At 37.9% G+C, this 21,531-nt stretch overlaps 1 protein-coding gene across 2 annotated transcripts; it reads right to left on the bottom strand.

Annotated features, from left to right (window-relative positions):
• Positions 1 to 587: 587 nt before the first annotated feature.
• LOC122672755 (probable LRR receptor-like serine/threonine-protein kinase At1g67720) lies at positions 588 to 10,781 on the bottom strand. 2 transcript variants are annotated; one of them, XM_043870232.1, is made up of 15 exons: positions 10,560 to 10,781; positions 9,740 to 10,277; positions 8,816 to 9,324; positions 8,007 to 8,139; positions 7,360 to 7,431; positions 7,167 to 7,235; positions 7,005 to 7,076; positions 6,759 to 6,827; positions 5,919 to 6,091; positions 5,569 to 5,828; positions 3,526 to 3,652; positions 3,362 to 3,427; positions 3,085 to 3,271; positions 2,877 to 3,009; positions 588 to 961 (listed from the first exon to the last, which is right to left on the bottom strand). In XM_043870232.1, the coding sequence occupies exons 1-15, from the start codon at positions 10,627 to 10,629 to the stop codon at positions 638 to 640; spliced, it is 2,802 nt and encodes a 933-aa protein (XP_043726167.1). In that variant the 5' UTR covers positions 10,630 to 10,781; the 3' UTR covers positions 588 to 637. The 2 variants fall into 2 exon arrangements, with proteins under 2 accessions (XP_043726167.1, XP_043726168.1); XM_043870233.1 differs by having other exon boundaries at positions 5,931 to 6,091; positions 10,560 to 10,779.
• Positions 10,782 to 21,531: the final 10,750 nt, after the last annotated feature.

Raw genomic sequence — 21,531 nt, 5'->3', positions numbered from 1 at the left:
CTTGAACTTTTGGAGAAGATGAATCTCAGGATGGCTGACGAATATAAGGGCTTTGGCGATGTCGCTTCTGGGTTAGTGGTTTTCGTAGAGCATCTGAAGACCGAAAATGGGAGCTTTGATGAGTTTGCAGTAGATCGATTTGTTAGACAAGCAAGCTATGGAATTTGAAGTTGTTATCTCAATGCTTGATAAATATGTGTCCTTGTTGGAATTCAAAGAATTCAAAGTACAGATTGCCTATCAGAATCCCCCATTCTTTGATCAAATCGGATTGCTTGGTAGAGAGCTCAGTGATGGTTTTTCATTTTGTATACTATCAAACTGAGTCTAATTCACTCGGGTACCTGATTTTCTTGACCTTGTGAACTGGACGGAAAACCTAACTTGGTACCTGTTGTTGAGGCCAAGAAACAGTTTTTCTATTACCTTTTACAGCATTGTTTCTAATTGTTGATGAGAACCTATGGTTGTATGATATCAAAGGTCTGTACATCTTCCAACCATAATTCAACTTTTCACATTTACCTTGGCCCTTGGGGCAATTCAGAAACAACACAACCCCCCCCCCCCCCCAACAAAAAAGCTAAAATAATGCATGATTTGCTATATATATATGTCAATGCATCCAACTATACAGTTATCTTGCAGATGGGACAGTGCAACCACCAGAGAAGTTAGAGATATCAGTTTCTAGAGAGTTTGATGGTAAACTTATGTGTGGAGATTGCCTTGTCCGAGAGCGTGAGCATCTTGTGTAATTTCTCTGCCTTTCCATTTCAATTTTAATTGCATCTTGAATAGCCAAAACTATATCCTGCATCTTTGGCCTGCAACCTCCATGTGGCTCAACACTAAGGATTGCAACCTCGGCTATCCTCCAAAGTGACTCTATTTTAATGTCGCCTGCCAATGAAGGATCTAAGATGCTCATCACATCCCCTTTACGAATCAATGACCTTGCCTGCAAAACAATAAATTTCAATTGATTGTTTGCTAACGATTTCAACTTATGTCAGTTTTTCAATCGTTAAGTGTTCTTTTCTGATGGTTAGAGCTTAGTTGGTTTTGTCAGGTAATTTCAACTCAAAAAAATGGTTGCAAAAAATGTGGGACATGTGACCAGATGATACTAAAGTTTGAATATGAACGATTTACATTTAGAATCACACACGAAGAAGGAGCATTTTGTAGCCTATTCAAGGAAATGTGCATTTGTTTAAACCTGCACTTCAGAAGACATATAATCTCCAAAACATACATGATGACATCCATGTTGGATGTCTCTCTCTCTCTTATCACATGTAATAAGTTGTAGCACTGAACGATACTCTACTGGATAAATGGGCAAACTGGCAAAATATCTACTACGTATCTTGAACAAAATATTTTGTTCTCTGCGTTACATTTTTTCAACTAGTTGATCTGCCCCATTGGTTCACTTATTTCAATAGCAGGTGTACTAGACAATTTAGGTGACCTGCCATACAAATTTTCGCTGAACATGACCTGGTTTTTGGATCTTATCTACTTTATTAACCCTTATTTTGATAATCCTATTCCAATTTGATTTTGGTATTTGGGGATTGTTGTGCAGATTGTGAATGGACAAGACACTTGCACTGGATAAGATTTCCAATGGATGGAGATTTTTATCCATAGGTAATGTCATCATAGCATTTCAAACCTTTATGCTTGATAGATGATGATTTATTATATAGACATTTACGATTATCAAGTGAATATTGAGTTTATTTTGTGAAGAATTTGAAGCTCTAGTTCGTATTAATGCCATTTCTTTGTCAATTTGTATCCTTCAAGCACATCTTTTGGCCGTCTATGCTATATACTGTTTAATCTTTTGCATTCCCAATCTTAACAAAGATATACATGCAAGAATGTGAAGAATAAAAAGATATACTTGCAAGAATGCGAAGAATAAAGAAAAAGGAAAAGATACCTATCAAAAAGGAGGGGGGGAGAGAGAAGAAAATGGCAGGAGTCCCTTATAGCTTTTCGGCTATTGCTTCTAATTTAATTGAGGTTGTATGTGTCATTGATTACAAATATATTTTTCCTCCCCTCCTTGGGGTATTGAGCTCTTTTAAGACCCACTTCTTTGACTTTCAGTTATGACTCAAGATTAAACTCATTGTTTACCGAAAAAAAAAGTTTGAACTCATGTTACTCCTTTCAAGTTTCTAAAAGGAATTTTGATGGGATCATTTTCTGGAGATAGCCATAGCTTAATCTGTTCCATCAAGAACATCATGTAGCACGGTCTGCTGTATTTCATGCATATCTAGGAATTTTCTTGTGTTTGTTAGCGGACAAGTATTTTTTTAAACATTGCATGGAACCATGTAATTTGTTCTATTGGTTCTGTTGAGCTTCCAATTATCCTATTGGCTCTGCATAGTTACCATGGATTGATCACTGTATTTGATGATGTTAAAAGGCTGGTGATGTGATAGTGTAACAAAGGAAAGCCATAGCTTAGTGTCCCACCAAGAATCTCATGTAGCATGGTGTGCTGTACTTTATACATATCTTGAAATCTATAGATGTTCAACTGATCCCTCTAAACTCATATGCTTGAATCTCCTGCTGTAGTACTGTCTAGTACCTTTTAGTGGGCAGTTAGTGCAGCTTTGGTAGAGCCACACAGGAATGGAGTCTTTGTTATCTACGCCCATGAGATACCCATAGATGTAGTCTTATTTCCATTCTTTGGGAAAGAACAAGTTTATTGGACTTGACACATTTGTTTCTCCTACTAAATATATTTTGTTCTAGTTAAGAGTTCAGAGAATCAGTGCCTGTAAGTTCCTCCTATTAACAATCTCTACGCTTTAATCAAAGATTGGAAAGAGGCGTACCCAGTGAATGATGTGCCATTCAGCACCATACTCTTCTACTGAGACGGGTTTTCTTCCTGAGATCAGCTCCAAAAGAACAACCCCAAAACTGTAAACATCACTCTTTTCAGTTAACTGTTGATTAGCATAGTACCTGCCAGAGAAATTACATGATAAGCCAAGTTCATAATGACAAATTTCTAATATAGCATGTGTAACTTATGCTTACTCAGGATCAAGGTAGCCAACTGTGCCACATGCAACACTTGACACATGGGTGAGATTATCATCAGCTTGCCTTGAAAGCCCAAAATCTGACACCTTTGCCCTCATGTTGATGTCAAGAAGAATATTGCTTGTCTTGACATCCCGGTGGATGATGCTTGGGTTGCACCCGGTATGCAAATATTCAAGGCCTAATCATAATTACACTATAAAGTTTTTGGCTGTATTATAAATCTCAAAACTAATTGTTGTATAAAAGGTGTAGAAGTATTGTAAGAAACCTTTAGCCGCATCTTCTGCAATGGAAAGACGGGAGAGCCAGTCCAAGTGCTTCTGGTCAACAGAATCTGCTCAGCAGATTATGTTATGTATTTTAATAGAATTGTGTCTGCAATTATATTAACACAAATATGAGTTGTAGCTAATCTAGTTTAGAAGGTCATACCATGTATGTAGTCCTGCAGAGATCCATTGTGCATGTACTCATAAACTAGAATATGTTGATGGGCTTCCTCACAGTATCCAACTAAAGGAACCAAGTTTCTATGATGAATTCTTGACAAGAGGGCAACCTGAAATTATATTACGACATTTGAATCAGTGATGAGTTCTTTGACCTGTTAGCTGGACAGAAACTCCTCAAAATTTATTAAAGCAATCTCTCTTCATGAATCATAATATTTTTATGTTGGACACAAACACTGACTCTTCTATTCTCTATCTTATGCTGTATAATTTTGATAGCATGTGCCAAATTGCTGACCCTTTATTACAATATGAGTTACAAATAGAACATTTATTTGTTTACTGCACTTTTGTTACTTTCTGACATACTTTACTATTTTTTCCTTTTAATTTTGTGACACCTGTCATACCGCTGATTGTTATAAAATCTGGCCGAAGTGTTAACCCATTTTAGGTACTGCGCCTCATTTCGAACAGGGTTGACCACTTGACCTGGTGAAATTATAAAAATATAACTTATAAATCAATTGGCAGACTTCAAATATACTACATTATGTTACATATATGATAGAATAAATTACTTGTGATGTATAATATATCTATAGGATAATAGATTATATGATCTATACTCTATTTGTTACAGCGCCAATCAATACCTGGCTTACTCAAAAGGGTCACTTGGTTGACCATGTGAAAGAAAGCTGGCAGGGTTAACTGAATATATTCTCAATGTTGCCTATTACTATGTACGATGGAGACTGATTTTACAACCAGATCCCGCGCTGTCCAGGTTGATATTTCCAGGTTTGATACCACATTATGATTGTCTGGTTATCTATTACATTACTTTCAAGTTTCAACATAGCAAGTGTGGTGTTTTTAGGCATCGACGCTGAATAATTGTCGGTCTATTGTAGGTTCTAAGAAGACCATATATCCTTTCTTCCTGCAAAGAGATCATTATTTATATCCAAGTCACCCAGTGGATTTCAATATTTATCTATAATAATTGTCATTTTATGGCCTGGAAGTAACATACATTTTCTTCTTCCATTTCTGAGAAACATGGTTTTGTCATATAGGATTAAGAACAAGATTTATTATTGATGGATAGCTCCAAAATGGAGAATGTGCCAAAAGCAATTAACAGTCCAACCACTAATGCAGGGAATTGGTGATCAGAATGCAAAACTCCCAACAACAGGGACCTGTACAGGAGAAAATCCTTGATACAAAGAAAACTTGGAACTCCTTGTTTGGCCAACTCACCCATCCATATAATGCAACATGGCATTCTCCGATCTTGTAATTCTCCATCAGGTTGGAAATTCTCCAATTTTGCCTATTTCTTGTGGCCCTACAGAATTGGTACCCTTCTTGATACAAAACTTCTACCCATTTCTAGTTGTCTTTTGAAGCTTTTGCTGATCTTTTCCATTTTAAGTAAGCATTGTGATGGTTGATGATGCATGGAGCAGTAGAAGTACTATTTGTGGTTCCCCTTCAAATTTATCATCTTAGATATATCTGATGTTTAGACTCTAGAGAAATTCATTTCTCTGACATGAATTCATGCCTTTCATTAGCATGGAGAATGTATTGCTCTTTTGTCCCCTCCCTCTTCTTAGTGGCTGCCATTCATGTGCATGATAAATATCTTTCCCTGTGGTGCTGAAAGTCTCAAAAACCAAGACTTTGAGGATCTAAAATTTCAATATCTCACTGCCATCCAAAAGAAGTTTGATGCTGACCAACTATGGGGATCCTCAATGTTTCTTCAAAAATGACTTTGACCATGGTGGAAAGAAATATTTCTGGTGTACCACTCTCAGAAGATGAACTGATAGTTTGTAAAGAAATTCCAATCATCTATATGCTGGTTCAACGGGTTATAACTTAAATAACATGTACTTGCAATGTGAGGGTAAGCATATATGGTTAGGATGGATACTGTTCATTTCTGACATTCCAAAGATTCCAAGAACATTGCCATAATTTAAAGAAAGCCTGAATAAGGGCCTACCTCATTGATAAATTGTTGATTTCCGTGGCTAGATGCATCAGCCAAGATCTTGACTGCCACTTCTTTTCCATCTTTCATCTTTCCATAATAGACAGGTCCAAAGCTTCCTTTCCCAATTTTTCTGGAAAAATTGTGAGTAGCTTCTTCTAGGTCAGGGAGTGTGATGTAGTAAGCCACATCCGGGCCTTCAACCATCAATGACCCACCATGTACAAGAGAATAGGAAGTTGAAGGCTTGGATATTGTGTGCAAAGAATTACCTAAAATTCACCCAAAAGAAGAAGAAGAAGATGCAACTAGTGGAGCAGAGCTTTAAAAAGAAAGTCGGGGGAAGTGGTGAGGGTACATACATTTGTCATTACTTTTCTCCTGAGCTGGCATATTCCAAAGATTACATAACAGTAGTAAACTCCCTAGGATGAAAACTACAAACACCACAAATACTCCAACTGAAGTTCCAACTATCAACTTAAAATTCTTCTTGTGCTGCACTCCTTGAATGAGTTCAGGGTTGCCATCATAGCTGCATGTAGAAGTACCATATTTTAATATTGATTCTAGATTGTCAAAACTGTAATGTGACCACTGTAATAAGAGAGATTAGTGTGGAGAAGTTCTTGTTGATACTATAATAATTCCTGTCTGATAGTGATCTTTGTGTGTCTTGTAGGATCCTGGTTTTGAAATCATATTTCATATATATTGTTCAAAGAAAACATTCTTCTTTTGTCTGCATAATGTTGACAGATTTATTCACGAAAGAACCTTCATATATCGGTTGGCATATATGTAACAATATCTGATTCTGTTTTTTGTAAATCTTTAGAAATTTCTCGTCCATTTATTATTGCATAAGATATTGAAATCTCTTCTGAAAAATTAGATACCTAGATAGCTGGATAAATCTTATTATTTATCTAAAATACCAAAAAAATTGAGTTAGTTGACTATTAGAAGTTGTACAATCAATGGTATACGTCATTATAAACTGTTTCCCTCTGGAGTAATTACTACAAGATCTGGTCCGTTATAAAATGACTTGCTGCATGGTAAAGTAACTTTTGAGTATATAACACAGGAAAAAATTTTGGGATGCAGGAAAAACACACATGGACACATCATTTTCGGATGCAGGGAAATAACCGAACTGAAACCAAATCTGCTTCTAAACCTGATATATGCATACTTACTTGAATACCAAATTCCCAGTTAACAGTGTTGAAGGTATTTCCCCACTTAAAGAGTTATTCTGGACATATCTGCCACAAAAGTATTTGATAGTTAGTGCTTATGTCTGGTATGAGGTGGACTGGTGGACTATGAAAAGTCTGAGATGGCTAGCAGAAATATACAAGAGAAACTATACAAAGTAAAATTTCTCCTTAAACTTTCAAGTTTTGACTATCATGAAAATATTTTGCTGGTTTACTACATACAATTCACGTAAGCTTGGCAAATCTCCAAGGTAAGAAGGTATTGGACCGGTCAGTCTGTTGTTCTCTAGATGCCTGCATGTTTACCAAGTAGAAGAGGGATGAAATAATGTTCTACAGCAAGGTTGCACTTCTGAAATGTCAAGATGAATTGAAAAAACTTACACAATGGTCAAATTTAGAAGATTACTTATGTCAGGGATTGATCCAGTTAAGGAGTTACCGTCCAGCCACCTAAGAGATCAAAGTAGAAATCAGAGTGGTGAAACCGGATATGAAGTCAGTTGAGACAGAATCAAGAGAAGGAAGAGAAGGGGATGCCGAAGAATGATTCATGTAGAGATAAGAATTTACTTACAACTCTGTTAAACCATCCAAGTGCTTAAGCTTATCTGGGATTTTACCCGTCAAATATTTCTCAGATAATGCACTGTTAAAAAGTTGGTTGAATCCCACAAGTTAGAAATTAATGACTAGAACCAGTTTCCTCTTTCAAATATAATGCAATTTGGGGGAGGGAGGGATTCTAAATTAGAGGGAAAATTAACAACATGATGCAAATAAGTAAAATGACAAATGCATTAAACTGAAGCAAACTTGTAACCCTCCAGGCATGATGACATGGTTACAAAGCATCCTGTTGTGGCTCACAGCATGACACTTTAAACCACTGTTATAAGTTTCACACAGGCAAGGATAGAAGGAACCACCATTTGATGGGTCTCATTTAGTAGATCTCCTGGGCCACCAGCCAACCAAAGGGCTGATTAAAGCTTCTTGTCATCTGGTCTCTTGAACAGTCATTTTATGGTGGACCGTAGGATGATCCAGTTTAATCTAATCTTGTCTATGTGATCTCCTAGTCAAACCGTCAAAAGATGGGCCTATCATCCATAATTTGTTCTGTTCTACCCTTTGTGGACCTTTGATTTCTACATGCAATTATGACAAAAAACTGCATTGATGAGAATTTTCATAACTCAAATACAAGGCTAGCAGGTATACAGTTTTGTAATTCTTGGCGGAGTGCTGGAGCTGCAGGTTATCCATTCCCATTGAGTTGGGATACAGGGATCACCTTCTTCATGAATCCAATCACTTCCAGGGGGCATGGAGTGGAAGGCATCCAGAGTCATCACTTCAAATTGAGAACAATATCATTCATCAGCTTACAGAGAGATTTCTGATTTCATAGAGAAGTAACAAAAGAAAAACTGTCGATAACAGTAAAGGGGGTGCACCCCACTTCCTCCCCAATCTTATGGACAAAACTGTCCCTGTAAACCCAGATGGAGGTGAAAGGGTCAATCTCGGGGAGGGACATCTGAACACGGAAGGAGGTGAAAGGATCAATGAGGATACCTTGGGAGGCAATGCCCCAAATAATTAAGTGTAAGCGACGGTGCCTGAATCTTTGAGCCACCCTCGCCGATATCTTTGGTGGCAATGGCATCAATGAACAAATGGTAAGCGGAGGTTCCTGAATCTTTGAGCTGCATGGTTTCTCCAAATGGGTTGTCGTCATCAAACATGGTTTGGACTATGTATACGGTTTGCAAATGGTGCTTGTAGAAGAATTTGACTGATACCCTTGTAGGGCAGACGTGACCTGCAAATTTTTTTCAAAAGACTCAAAACTAGAAGGCAAGAGTGATGAAAAATTAGAATCTTGCCGGAAAACAGAATTGGTAGCAAGGATGGTTGGTTTTGTCGCTAGAATTGGGAAGGATGTGTGGTGCACCCAGATCACTCCCTATTTAAAGCAATGCTGACTGACTTTAGGGATAACAACCAAAGAAATCAAGTTGACTTACCATCATTGCTCTGTGTCTTTGGGATAATCTGTACATACTTGCTGATCTCAATTGCATTTAGGAGTGGTCCACGGGTAGAATCTCTGGTCTTGACAAATGAGAATGACAGTACAAAATCCAGAGATACATTCATGTAGCTGGGTTCATAAAGAGTGTAGCTGCCGTTGGCATTTTCAGCAATATTTACTATCACATTGTTGTAGCCAGGTACCAGAGGTTGTTGCATTATAAACTTTCGAGTCTCATTTGTACCCAAATCTTCAATCTCAGCAAAGTATGCATAAGCTCGAGCGTTAGCTGGGAAACCTTCCAGGGTTAACCTGTAGCTGAGTCTGCCTTGAGTGCCAACAACTGCAGTTTGCATTACTTTAATAGGTGGGAATTCCCGTGTTATTTTTATGTTCTTGGAGGTGCTGATACTTTCTGTTCCAGGAGCCACCCCAACAAGAAAGTTCTGCCTTTTATCTAGATCTGATTCCCATATTCGGTCATAAGGATCATCTGGGTACCTGTTAGAAAAGAAAATAATCTTGGCACCTCTACCCTGATGAATGTAAATCAAATAATTAATAAAATATCTGTTATTTATATCAAATGCAATAACAAGGGTGAACTGGATCCTCTGTTTATATAGCTCATTGATGGATGTCTCCTGTGAAGCAGTGCTCTCTAGAGTTGTTCTAGATTTCTTTGAGAAAACTGGAGCGTAGCGTGGCGTCACAACTTTGATCTTGGATGAAAAAGCAGATTTGTATTCCCTGTTGTTAGGTATGGAATTGATCTTATGATGGTGAAATAGTGGGCTATTCTTGTTGTCTATAGTATACTTCAATGGTGCCATGAAAGTCTCTTTTGCTGAGTCTGTTTGCATCATGTATGCAAGTCATTCTAACATTCATATATAAATTTTCTAAATGCACATACCTAATTGGGTCCTTGCTCAGAGCACCAAAATTTACTCTGACTCCAACTGCTAGGTAGAAACTATCCTCATAATCTGTGGCATACAGTGAAAGGTTCAAGGGGCGCAATTCAAGAGTAGATATGAAAGGGGAGCCCGTTGTAGCACAACACAGGCACACATCAATGGCAGTGGAAGTTGCCCTGATAATCATTTCCTCAACATATACTCTTGAAGCATCTAAAACTGTTATGGTGGACCACATGGTAGCATCCAAATAGAGCTGAAATTTAGGGTATGGATCTCCAGATACCGAGTTTCCATACTGAAACGTTGCTCGGACAAGATATCGCCTTCTCTCTGTTGTGCTCAAAGTGTAGCAGTACTTGTTTCTGTCTGCAGGAAAGTCTCTCCTTCTTTGATACTGTGGGCTGTCTCCATTAGGATTCTTGATGTCAACTGCCTTACCATGTCTAATGAATCCAGTGTCTGAAACCCATGCTAGTCCTGTACTTGGGTCAGTGTAATTACTTGTGCCTCCACAGTCTATGCTGACAAACTCTGCAATTTGTTTTAAGGTCATAAACAAAGCTTATATTCTCACAAATTTGCAGTACTTGCAGAGTAGGAAATCCATGTATCAGTTCCAAAAGGAAGAATTTTCATTCATGTTTTTCATTATAAGTGGTTGGTGGTTGCATTAATCATTCTTGAAAAAAAAAACTTGAACCCATCTTGTTCTCTGGCATACTCTAAAATCAAGAAAGGTAATCTTCCAATTTGTGTGTGTGTGTGTGTGCTGTTCGGTGATATTTTCATTTCAGTTTCAGTGAGAGAACATACCTTTAACTTGACAAATAACAGAAGGTATTAGGTGCAGGAACAAAACCAGAAAATATAATGAGAGAGCCATTAGAGATGAGAAAGGAAAACCATCCTTTTGGTATTGTGTTTGTGTCTATTATCTTTTAAACAAAATTTACAGGTTTCTCTTGTGGTTCCAACATCCTAGCCATCTTTTCTCCATTAAACCCTTCACTTTCTGTGATGAATGAGTTGGGTCATGTGTGTACACTGTCTATCTTTTCATTTTGGAATATGCTTTGTCACAGGAAAAGTTTTTTGGAGTATCATTTTCAAACTTACCTTTGTCAGGATTTAGAATGAGAATATGAGATATGCATGCCCCCTTACCGACTAAGGGCCCAAGACTAGAAAACCTAAAAAGCTTTGATTCGAATAATTTGATTTGTTTTTATTCTTGGCCTCTTAGGAAGGGAAGCAAGAAATATGTAGCAAGAAGAGGACAACACTGGCCAAAAATTGCAATAGTTGCAGAGAATCCATCCCTGAAGATTACACTAATTACGCTTTATCTCCCTTTGCTTTTGATTATTATAAGAGATTTCTTGTCTGCTTTACAGCTTTTCCCTCTTTTGTTTCGTTCATGTTTTTATAGGCAACAAAATTTGAGGATTGAGATGGATCTTTACACTTCAGATATTGAGTGCTAAACATGCATTAGTATATACATAGTTTCTGCTTGGGTGTGTGGGTGTTCGTAGGTGTGAACTTGTGGTTATCGCTATCATTTCCGTGGTCGTAATAGAGATCGGATCATGTCCTTGTACAAGTACCGTCCAAGACCCTCCAGGGCCACTCACATGGAATCCACTCCTTTTGTGGGTCCCACAGTGGATTTCTGCTTTCTTTACCTCTTCTTTTTCAAGAAGTGTGTGTGTATCTTTGCTCTTGGGAAGTTGAAACTCAACTCAATTGGCATCTTTAGTCTCTTAAAGCATGAGTATATGACCCTTTAGCTTTGGATATTACTTTCTTTTAGGACTTGAAATCCAAGCACAATGTGGTCCTTCCAAGCTCCAAACTTTATTCAAATACTGTAGTGCAATACAATGGTAAGGGAGTTGATGTTAAATGAAAAAAAATTGTTCTTCCCCACAATACTTTATAACACATTGGAATTACAAAACCAGCAAACGAAAGAAGCTGATTTCCTTTGTTAAGAACACTATAACGCATGCGTACACACACTGTTGGTATTATATGTCCTCTTACACTTTCTTTCTTTTCTGACATTTTTTAACACACATTTTCTCCTTCTTAACCATGTGTGTTCTTTTATATATAAAAAAACAAAGGGCATACCTAGTGCACGAGGCCCGTTACTACGGGGTCTGGGGAGGAAAAGAAAGAAGAAAAAAAAAGGCGTACACAAAGCATGAGACTTCTGCCTTTGCGGGGTTTAGGGAGGAGGAGAAGAAGAAAAATAAAGAGAGTTCAAAAATACACACATGAAGGAAAAGAATTCAGCTATATGATGTGGTGGATCAACCTTACCATTTTTACCAAGCAAAAAAAAAAAAAGAATCAACCTTATCATCTATGTTGTCACCTTCGCTACATTTGATACTTTCGCTATGTATAGGTGTCAAGAAAAAGGAAAAAAAAAACCTGAGTAGTAACCGTTTTCAAGTCTTGGTCGAATTCAACTTAGCCGATCTCTCCTCCCCCAATAGGGGCAAAGATGTCATTTCATAGGGAAAGGAAGATAAGACACAAGGGAACACTGGCGTAGGTCATGTTCCCAGACAGAACATATCTCTTATTTAAAAAAAAGGAGAAAAGAACGCTATCCGATCATGCGCGAAGCCCTGCGACAATGCCCAGACACAAAAAGCGCCCTGAGAATTTCTAGGCGCTCCAAGTGTTTTTTGTGTCTGAGCGTGGTCACCACGCTTTTCACATGACCAGGGTAGTGTTCTATTACCCTTTAAAAAAAATCCTCATAAAAAAATCACTGGTCAACTTTCTAATTTTATGTTATCAAAAAAGAAATTAAAAAAATTTCTGATTTTATATTGTAAGACATTATAAAAATAAGGGTCCTTCTATTTGTCACTATAATGAGTGAAACAATTCACTTCACTATTTTTTTATTTACCCTTAAAAGTTATTTTTTGTTGAGTTAGAGTGAGAGGAGGATTTTTATCTCCTCCAATTCTGACACCCCTCCAACTCCACCAATTCCTTATTCAATGGTCGCCACTTGACTAAAACGAATCCTACGGTCCATTTCAAAATTGACCTTTTGCTTTTCCCAAAAGTAACTTTTCTATGCTTTGTCTTCTCTTTCCCGTTATCCTTCTCTGCATCTTCGATATGGGAGATCTATGTTACTAGATCTAAGCTTTCCTCACCGCCTTGCGACATTGCTTCACATATCTGCTTGGGATGCTCGATGGAACTCATCATTTGTCCCTCCATTCACGTTAGTTCGGTCATGACATCCAAAGTATTATACCGAAAGCTATCTTTCTTGAAGATCTGTGCTGCCATTGTCAAGTGTCGAAGTTGGAAGACTTGCTGCCTTTGTCGGTGCCGGAGTTGGAAGTGTTGCCGAGAGAGACTCTTGGTCGAACCCACCTATAGTACGGGTTGCTAGTGCAGTACAGGTGGCAAATGGCCAAAGAGTTTTGTGCGGACCGGACTGGTTTTTGACACGTGTCCACTCCGTGTTGCCTACTATGTTGGGGGTTTTCATTTTGGCTGTTTGAACAGCTATATTCCTAGGAAAGTTACTTGTTTTAACCATTTTCTAGCTCGGAGGGTCTTGTCAATGACATGTAAGATAGCTAGACTATATTCCATTCCTTGGTTTCTAACACGATGTATTGAAACCTTATGTAACCCATGTCTTTTATTTGAATGAAAATCGTTTTACAAAAAAAAAAAAAAGAGTAAACATCTAGTAGACCCTCTGAGGTTTGTTCACCTATCTTGTAGTTCCCCTATTTATTAAAACCTTACTTACGGACCCATAAGACGGACGAAATATCCATTCCATACGTTAAGGTGAACCTGTTAAGTGATGATGTTAGCAGTCCATAAATTCATAAAAGACCAAAATACCCTTATGGTGTTAAGAGTTTACTATAATACCCTTTTGGATAAATTAAATATTGGAAGAAAAAATAGAGTTTGAGAGTGTTTGGGACGGTTGCAGAGGCCGAAAAAGAGGGCGGAGACGCATGATGCCAGGAGCGGTGGTTGCAGATGAGGTGTTAAAAAATTTGGAACATCTCCGACCTCTGCAAATTGCCAAGTTCTTCTCCGGCGTCTGCAAATGGCGAAAAAAAGAGGGAGACTGAGACGGTGAAGCTTGTCTCCCTAAGCCAGGGGACCATCACAGAATAGCAACCACAACCGCTTCTCATTTTTGCTTCAACCCCTGCCATGACCACCGAGCTTTGCCATCCCTATTTTCTCTGGTGAAACCCTCTCCATTTCCCATTTAACCAAACCTGAAATCACCTACAACCCATCTCGTTCCTTCCTCATTTTCTCCCTGCGATAATCGCACCCTATCTCCGTCAACACCTCAACCTAAACCCATTGACAGAAACCATTTCCATCTCGCAAATCCCTAACCATTTCCATAGCCGAATACCCCTCCGGTTCTTCTTCTCCCAGTTCTTATTTTATTTCGGTCATTAAACCCCTATTAAAAATGAGTATCCCAAAATGGATTCATTCGTCTTGTTATTTCTGTCGTAATACAATGGTACATATATACAAGTTAAATGACTAAAATAATGAGGATGGAGACAATGGGAGATGGGAGATAATGGAAGACAATGAGGATGGAGATAATGGGAGACTAAAATAATGAAGATGGGGATAATGGGAGATGGGAGATATGATATCGGGTAAGAACACCCAATGGCCATGATTAAACTCTCCAAGCCCAAATCCTCTCTGATTCCGCCATCTCTGAAACCAATCTCACCATGCCATCTCTCCTTCACTCTCTCTTCGATACAATCGATTTCTCCCAGCTTCAGATCTCTCTTCTCCATGGCCCAAACTCACTCTGTGATGTAGATGCATAGATCCCTTAAGCTCTTCTCACGAGCTTCGACGTAACCTCTGGCCTCTCCATTAATGGATCGTCAATCATTCTCATCATACCAAACTCTGTTGGTGATGTCTTTGTAGATGCTGCTTCAACAACATTAATGGCAGTTGGGTTACGACCACTAACAATGTCATGGAAGTAGAAGCAAATCCCTAACCATTTCCATAGCCGACGGAGGTTGCAGGGCCGCGGAGAAGAGAGATCTAAAGCTGGGAGAAATCGATTTGCAAAGCCCTTTCACGGAGAGGGAGGAAGATCGCCAAAAATGGTTGTAGAGCTTGTGATTTTGGGCTGATTGCAGACCCATGGAGAGGCGAGGAAGAAGACGATGAGATTCGGTTTCAAAAGGCCATCTCTTTCACTTTAGGTTTTGTTTTGATTTGGAAGAAGATGTACAAAGGCTATTTTGGTCTTTTACATTGTAAAACTAACACCTAACTAACATCGTGAGGTTTATGGGTCCGCAAGTAAGGTTTTAATAAATAGGGGGACTACAAGATAGGTGAACAAACCTCAGAGGGTCTACTAGATGTTTACTCAAAAAAAAAAGAAGCACATTGAAAACTCTACACACGAAAGTAGTGGTATATAAAACCCAACCCCCTTACTATGATGTCAAAAACAAATCATACCAAGAAAGAACGGTGTGAGAAGAGTAAACAACTCCCTTTATACAAATCTTTCGATTTTCGAAAGCAGTGGTATATAAAACCCTTCCCCGTCTTTTAAGCTATCGAGATAAAAGCTTCTTACCCGTTTAACCAAGAAAATAATAGAAAGAAAGAAAAAAAAACATTATTTGTACCAAGTAACTGAAAATGCCCAAAATATAAAGGCCTACTTCAAAAATAAAATTAAAAGGAATCAAACATACGTGTATGCGCATATAATTGAGTCACATGGAAGGATGATGTGGAATTTCTGACCATTTGATGTCTAGAGAATAATGGTTTGGATTTCCATGTGTCAAATTTCAGAAATAAAAGTCAATTATTTACCCTTCATGCAATGGCAGACGGCATACCCTTCCATGAATTTCCATGCATCCCTTTGTCAATCCATGCACCCTTTTGACAGACCTACTCTAAAAAAGGGGTGTGGGGAGCTCGGTACATACATGCCCTTGGTAGGAATCTTTCCTACACACCTACTTTAAAAGCCAATATCCAACACATGACATGGTCCAAATTTTATGGAAAATAGACCCACTGTCCCTTAATAGCAGTTTTCCACAAAGAAAAACAAGCTCGGATCAAGTCGATTGACATATATTGTCCTTGGGACCTGATCTAGGCTCATTAGGAATCATTGGGCCTCACAAGTCGGTTCAAGATTCGAAATGACCTTGGATCAAGTCCCAAAAATGTTATATGTCAATGGACCTAATCAGAACTTACAAAAACAAAGCTGAAAAATCCAAAGGCCATAGGAGAGTGGAGAATAATTGTTGGAGTAAAAGAAGACGTTCTTGTACATATATGGAATGCATGCCAATACATGGAAGGATATTTAATTACATTAGTCTCTAAAAGTTGACACATGATTAATCTAGCCCCTAACCTCCCTATCCAAATGTCAGATCTTGTCCATGTGGTAGAGTGTGTAGAAAAGGTTCCTACAACGAGAATGTAGGAACCTTGTAAAAAACAATAGGCAAATCTAATTGGCCAAATTATCTTGGCACGACCCACTATATCAGCTCTCTCCATCTTTGCAGAAGAATCGAGCCAATTTGTGAACGTCTACGGAAACAATTGTATTACCTACCAGTGTGCCTTCATTTTGAGTTCTTTTATAGATTGGAACCAATTTTGAACCACAATGCACATTCATTTTGAACTGAATTTGACTGGTGAAATGGGTATTAGATCGACCTGATTATTTCATTGACGTGAAGATGATTCTAGGGGCTACATTTCTCATTATGTCACTTTCAACTCAAGGTCAATGCACGAACTCCAAAATTGAGCTACAATCTGATGCATCTACTACTTAAAAGGGTTTTTAAAGCAATGACTCTCAACTTCAACTAAACATGGATCACGTACTCTACGAGTGTGTTGTTTGTGTTGACAACAATGATCAACACCATAGCCAAGACACATTGCTCAACTTTGGACTTCATGGTATATGAATTGAGAATTGATATTGGATGATATTAGATAACATGTCTTGGAACTTCCAATGGATCGTGGAATATATATGGATTAATTTTAGATATTATAGCTATTTTGAATATTAGAAGCATTCATTTCAAATAAAAATTCCACAATTTATATGAGAATGGTTGTTTTTTGAAATATAAATGTTTACAACTCACTCGTCTGTTCTTTTTTTATCATTTTATTTGACCGTTCTTTTGCAGTTTTTTCCCTATTTTGCTACACTATGGTTTCAATAGTGGTTATATTTGAAACAACTGTTGAGACATAACTGTTTTTATCTTGGTTAGGAATGTTTTTAGATGTCCAACAACTCCTTGGATAAGGAACTCGGCCAGGCAGCTGGTATACGAAACTGAAATTCAAATCTCCTATACGGTTACTTCTTTACAAGGTAAGACCACCTGGGATAAGGAATTCATTAAGACTTAAAATCAACCATCGAGAAAATCTAATTTGAAAAAGTAAAGGGAAAATAAAAAAAAAAAAAAAAAAAAAAGAAGAAGTAAATTTCTTATTTGAAAAAACCAACCGCAGCAATAACAAAACGGTAAGCCCAAAACGCAGAGAACTGGCTGATTCAGATCGAAATCTGCTGACATTGATCCTGATTTCCACCGTTTCAAATTAAATAGGCTAATTAAAGTGATTTCTATCGGTCTCTAAATAGTTCAAATTATCAGGCTCTTTTTCTATTCAATTTTGTTCTTAATTAATTAAATACCTTGTCAAGCATTAAAATTCGATCACAGGAAACATAAGAAGAGAATGAGAGAGAATCAAATCTACAATGTGAGGTACGTGTTGCAATCGAGATCTTCCTTCCACAGTCTGGTTCGATCCTGTGCACAGTAGAACCAGAAGGTAAAGCTGACGGAATAGATTGTGGGGGGAAGACTCTCCGCTGCCTAAGTTAGATCTCACAGCATAAAAACAAAAACAGTGAATCAAAAAAACTGTAGAAGTTAAGGAACAAAAAATATGGACTTAATAATTACCAAAAGACATACATACCTCCCGGAGTACTACGTACCACCACCGTGGACATCGATCAAAAGCTTCATATGGCTTTCGGGTTTACCAAAACTGCTTGTAGCTCCCAACCGACGTCCGAGACATTGATTGCCAAGGGGTGATGGTGATAAAAAGGTAAAGGGTCCTCCTAGCTTGTTCTTTCTTTCTTGCATTGGCCATGGCCAGCCTTATAATATAATCCAAAACCTTTTTTTCCCTTTTTTTCTCCTCACCTCCAGAGCAATCAAAGTCTCCTCTGGCGTCGGTTAATAGCTGCAAGGAGGTTTGGAGCATTAAATAATAAGCTATATACGTAGCAACGCATAATCAAGCAAGCAGCAGTCCCGGCCGGCCCCATCAGGTAGAAGGTAGAGTTGGGCTCTTGATCTACTCTATCGATTGCCCGAAGAAGAACTGAACGTAGAAAAGAAATAGGGCCAGGGGGACTCAGAGATCGAGAGTGAGGGGGAAGCAAGTGGAGAGAACAAATTAAAAATAGGATCAGATCTGGAGATATGAGAACACGAGAGGTCAGGGACTCAGGGGGGGGGGGGAGGAGAATGAATGTGTGCGTGAAAAAAACAGGAGGAGGAATATTGAGAGAGAGAGAGAGACAGAGAGAAATGAGAAGGAAGGTTGTAGAGGGAGAGTTGTTGTGCGGTTGAGTAATATTAGGAGAAAAAAATGGAGGAGAGGCAGTATCTATATATCTATCTGTGTATCTATGATCCCAGTTAGTTAAGAGATTTTGTTTTGGTTTGTTTTTTCAAGTTCAACAATCCCTTGGAACTCGGAACTCGGAACTCGGAACTCGGCCAGGCCAGGCCAGGCCAGCTGGGATCCATATAGCAAACTGAATTTTTCTAATCTCCTACGCGGTTTTATATATTTACAAAGTAAACTAATTAAGGCTTGCATGGCTATTTCTTTCTATAAACCAAAAAAAATTTATACGTGTAGTTGTTAGGATGGTAAGCCTAAAACGCAGATTCAGATCGAATCTGCTGACGGCATTTCAAAAAAAGGAGGAAGGGGAGTTGGGCAGAGAGACGGTATTCCCTCAAAACAATGGGGGTAGAAATGTCTTTTTATTTAGGAACGAAAGAAAAGGCACTTAGAGCTAGCTAACTATGAGAGGCTTAAAAGCTTGAAAAATAAGACATACTAATTCACGACATATTTATGTCTATATATAGACATTTATTTATTTCTCACCATTTTGCATGATACAGAAACGAATAAAAATTGTGTGACATGCAACAATTTTTTTCATCTCTGCATGACAGTCCTGGACAGGGGAAAATAAGGCTTCTTCTAATTTAAAGGGAGTGGGATAACTGACAGGCTGCATGGCCCCAACACCAACACGGGCTAATGAGAGCATCCCATAGGATTGAGATTTTCATTTTAGAAGAGTGGGGGCAGGTGCTCATTTTGCGTTCCTATGGATGGGTGCAGACACCACACAGCCTAGCAGCCTTCTATATTTTAATTTTTAACAGGTAATTAGGTTTATGGTGGGTTTCCTGAATAGGCGATTTCTAGAAAAAGAGGATTCGATTTTTTTTAAATCACATTAGATCCATAACTCCCCAATGCAGCCTTCTATTTTCTAATTTTTAGTAGGCAATTAGGTTTATGATGGGTGCACTTAAATGTGTTAAAAGTTTGGAAAGATAATCACAATTATATAAACTGAATCGAAAGAAGGGATGAATCATAATAGAGGATTCGTTTTTTTTTCTCATCCAACTTTTAAGGAGCTCTCACTATCATCATATTCCGAGCATGGCTTCCGGCTTCCTCCCCTTGGGGCCCTTAGTACGGATTTTTTCTCCCAGATGGGGCTCCTGTGTAGAGCGACTGGATGTGTAGCGTACATCCAACGGCCTGCAACACCCGGTGCATAGCCCAATACACATTTTTCTCCCACCCCACGGCCCCACCCCATCACATCTTTATTTACGTTGGTTCTGATCCACCCATGTGCCATCAAATTGAATGGAGACAAAAGGAAGAGGAGACAACTACTACAAAAAAAGGGGGTTTTAACAAATGCCCCCCTAAAAATGCCTATTTGTTCAAATGTCATTTTACAATTTTTTTAAAACAGTGTAATATTTTGGTCTAGTTCGTTAGTGTGGAATGTTAGTTTTAGGGGATTTAATGATTAAAATGCCCTTATGATAAAAATCAACCAAAATTAAAGAGTTAAAGTGATCAAATTGTCCTCATATTCCCCAAATAGTTTAGGGTTTGAAAAAAAAAAAAAAACCCTAACAGAAATGTACATAACCGTATTTGAAAATCACCCCCCCCAAAAAAAAAAATGAATAGAATAAAATCCCTAAAAACAAACAGTGTATTAAAAATCTAGTGCATCATAGGCTAATCAAAGTGATTTCAGTCTCTAAAATGAAAACAAATCTTCAACTATTTTATGATTTCTATTTATCAAAGACAAGTTGCAAAAATCAAATAAAATAATCACAAAAAATAAAATCAGAAAGAGAAATTAAAATAGAAACCATACCAATGACTAAGAGCGCGTAAACTTACACAAGCACAATGTTACGGATCTTTTCCTCTAAAAGATCCTCCACCACCAATGTAATTGTACGTACGAGAGAGATGGAGATGTGGGTGGAGAAAAGAGAGAAAGAAATCAGAAGGTTGTAGAGGGAGAGTTAGGAGAGGCACTCCTGTGCAAGCACGAGAAGATACCAAAAAAACAACCCCAGAAAATCTAGAAAAGAAATCGGCCAACTCATGAGTTAGGACAGCTCCAGAGTTGAGACATATCTATCTATCTATCTATGATCCCCGTTTTTGAAGTTCAACAACCCCTTGGAACTCGGGCAGGCCAGCAGGGATAGGAAACTGAGTGTTTCTGTTCTGATTATGTGCTGAGAAACAGTAAAACAGTTTTTTCATTTTCTGTGCTAAGAAACCGTTTTTGACCCGCTTGGTAAATCTGTTCTTGGAAACAAGCAAAATCCTTTTTTTTTTTTAATTAACAAAAGGATATGTTTGGCACACTTTTCCAATTTTACAAAAGAGCCTAGTGAACAAATATAGGAGTTTTTATCGGGTACATTTTTCCAATTTTCAGCCAAGAAACGACATGTTCTGTCAAAAGTCTTCCAGGGAGCATAAATTTTGATTTATGTTTTCAAAAATGGTCACTAAAACCACTTCGTTATCGAGCGATTTTTAAGTGTTTTTCCATTTCTCAGAACGAAAAAACACTAGAAACTGTTTTTCGTAAGGTTATCAAGTAGGCTCTGAATTTCTAATCTCCAACACGGTTTTATATTTGCAAGGTAAAGTAAGTAAGACTGGGTCCTATAAAGAATTATAAAGCAAATGGGCCTCTCCCCTCAAAGGTTGTGTACTTCTATAAACAAAAAAAAGTTAAGAGAAAAATACACGATTGCCTTGTACTTATATAGCTTTTGAAATAAAAGTTAGAGAGAAAGAACGAGATGAGAGAATTGTTGGATATTATTTGTGCATCAAATCCAGTTTAGTTAATATTGAACCGTTTATATATTTTAGTTTAATATTATCATATGTGATATAATTTTTTTGAACATTATGTATTCTTAAGTTTATATTAAAAATAGTCATCATGATTAGGGTTTGGGTTAGGCACCCTTATCACATGGTCGTCGCATTGGGTACACCTAGGCGTGTTAATGTC

Source organism: Telopea speciosissima, chromosome 8 (genome assembly GCF_018873765.1).
Source record: "Telopea speciosissima isolate NSW1024214 ecotype Mountain lineage chromosome 8, Tspe_v1, whole genome shotgun sequence".
Lineage (NCBI taxonomy): Eukaryota > Viridiplantae > Streptophyta > Magnoliopsida > Proteales > Proteaceae > Telopea > Telopea speciosissima.
This window is presented reverse-complemented; position numbering and strand designations above follow the sequence as displayed.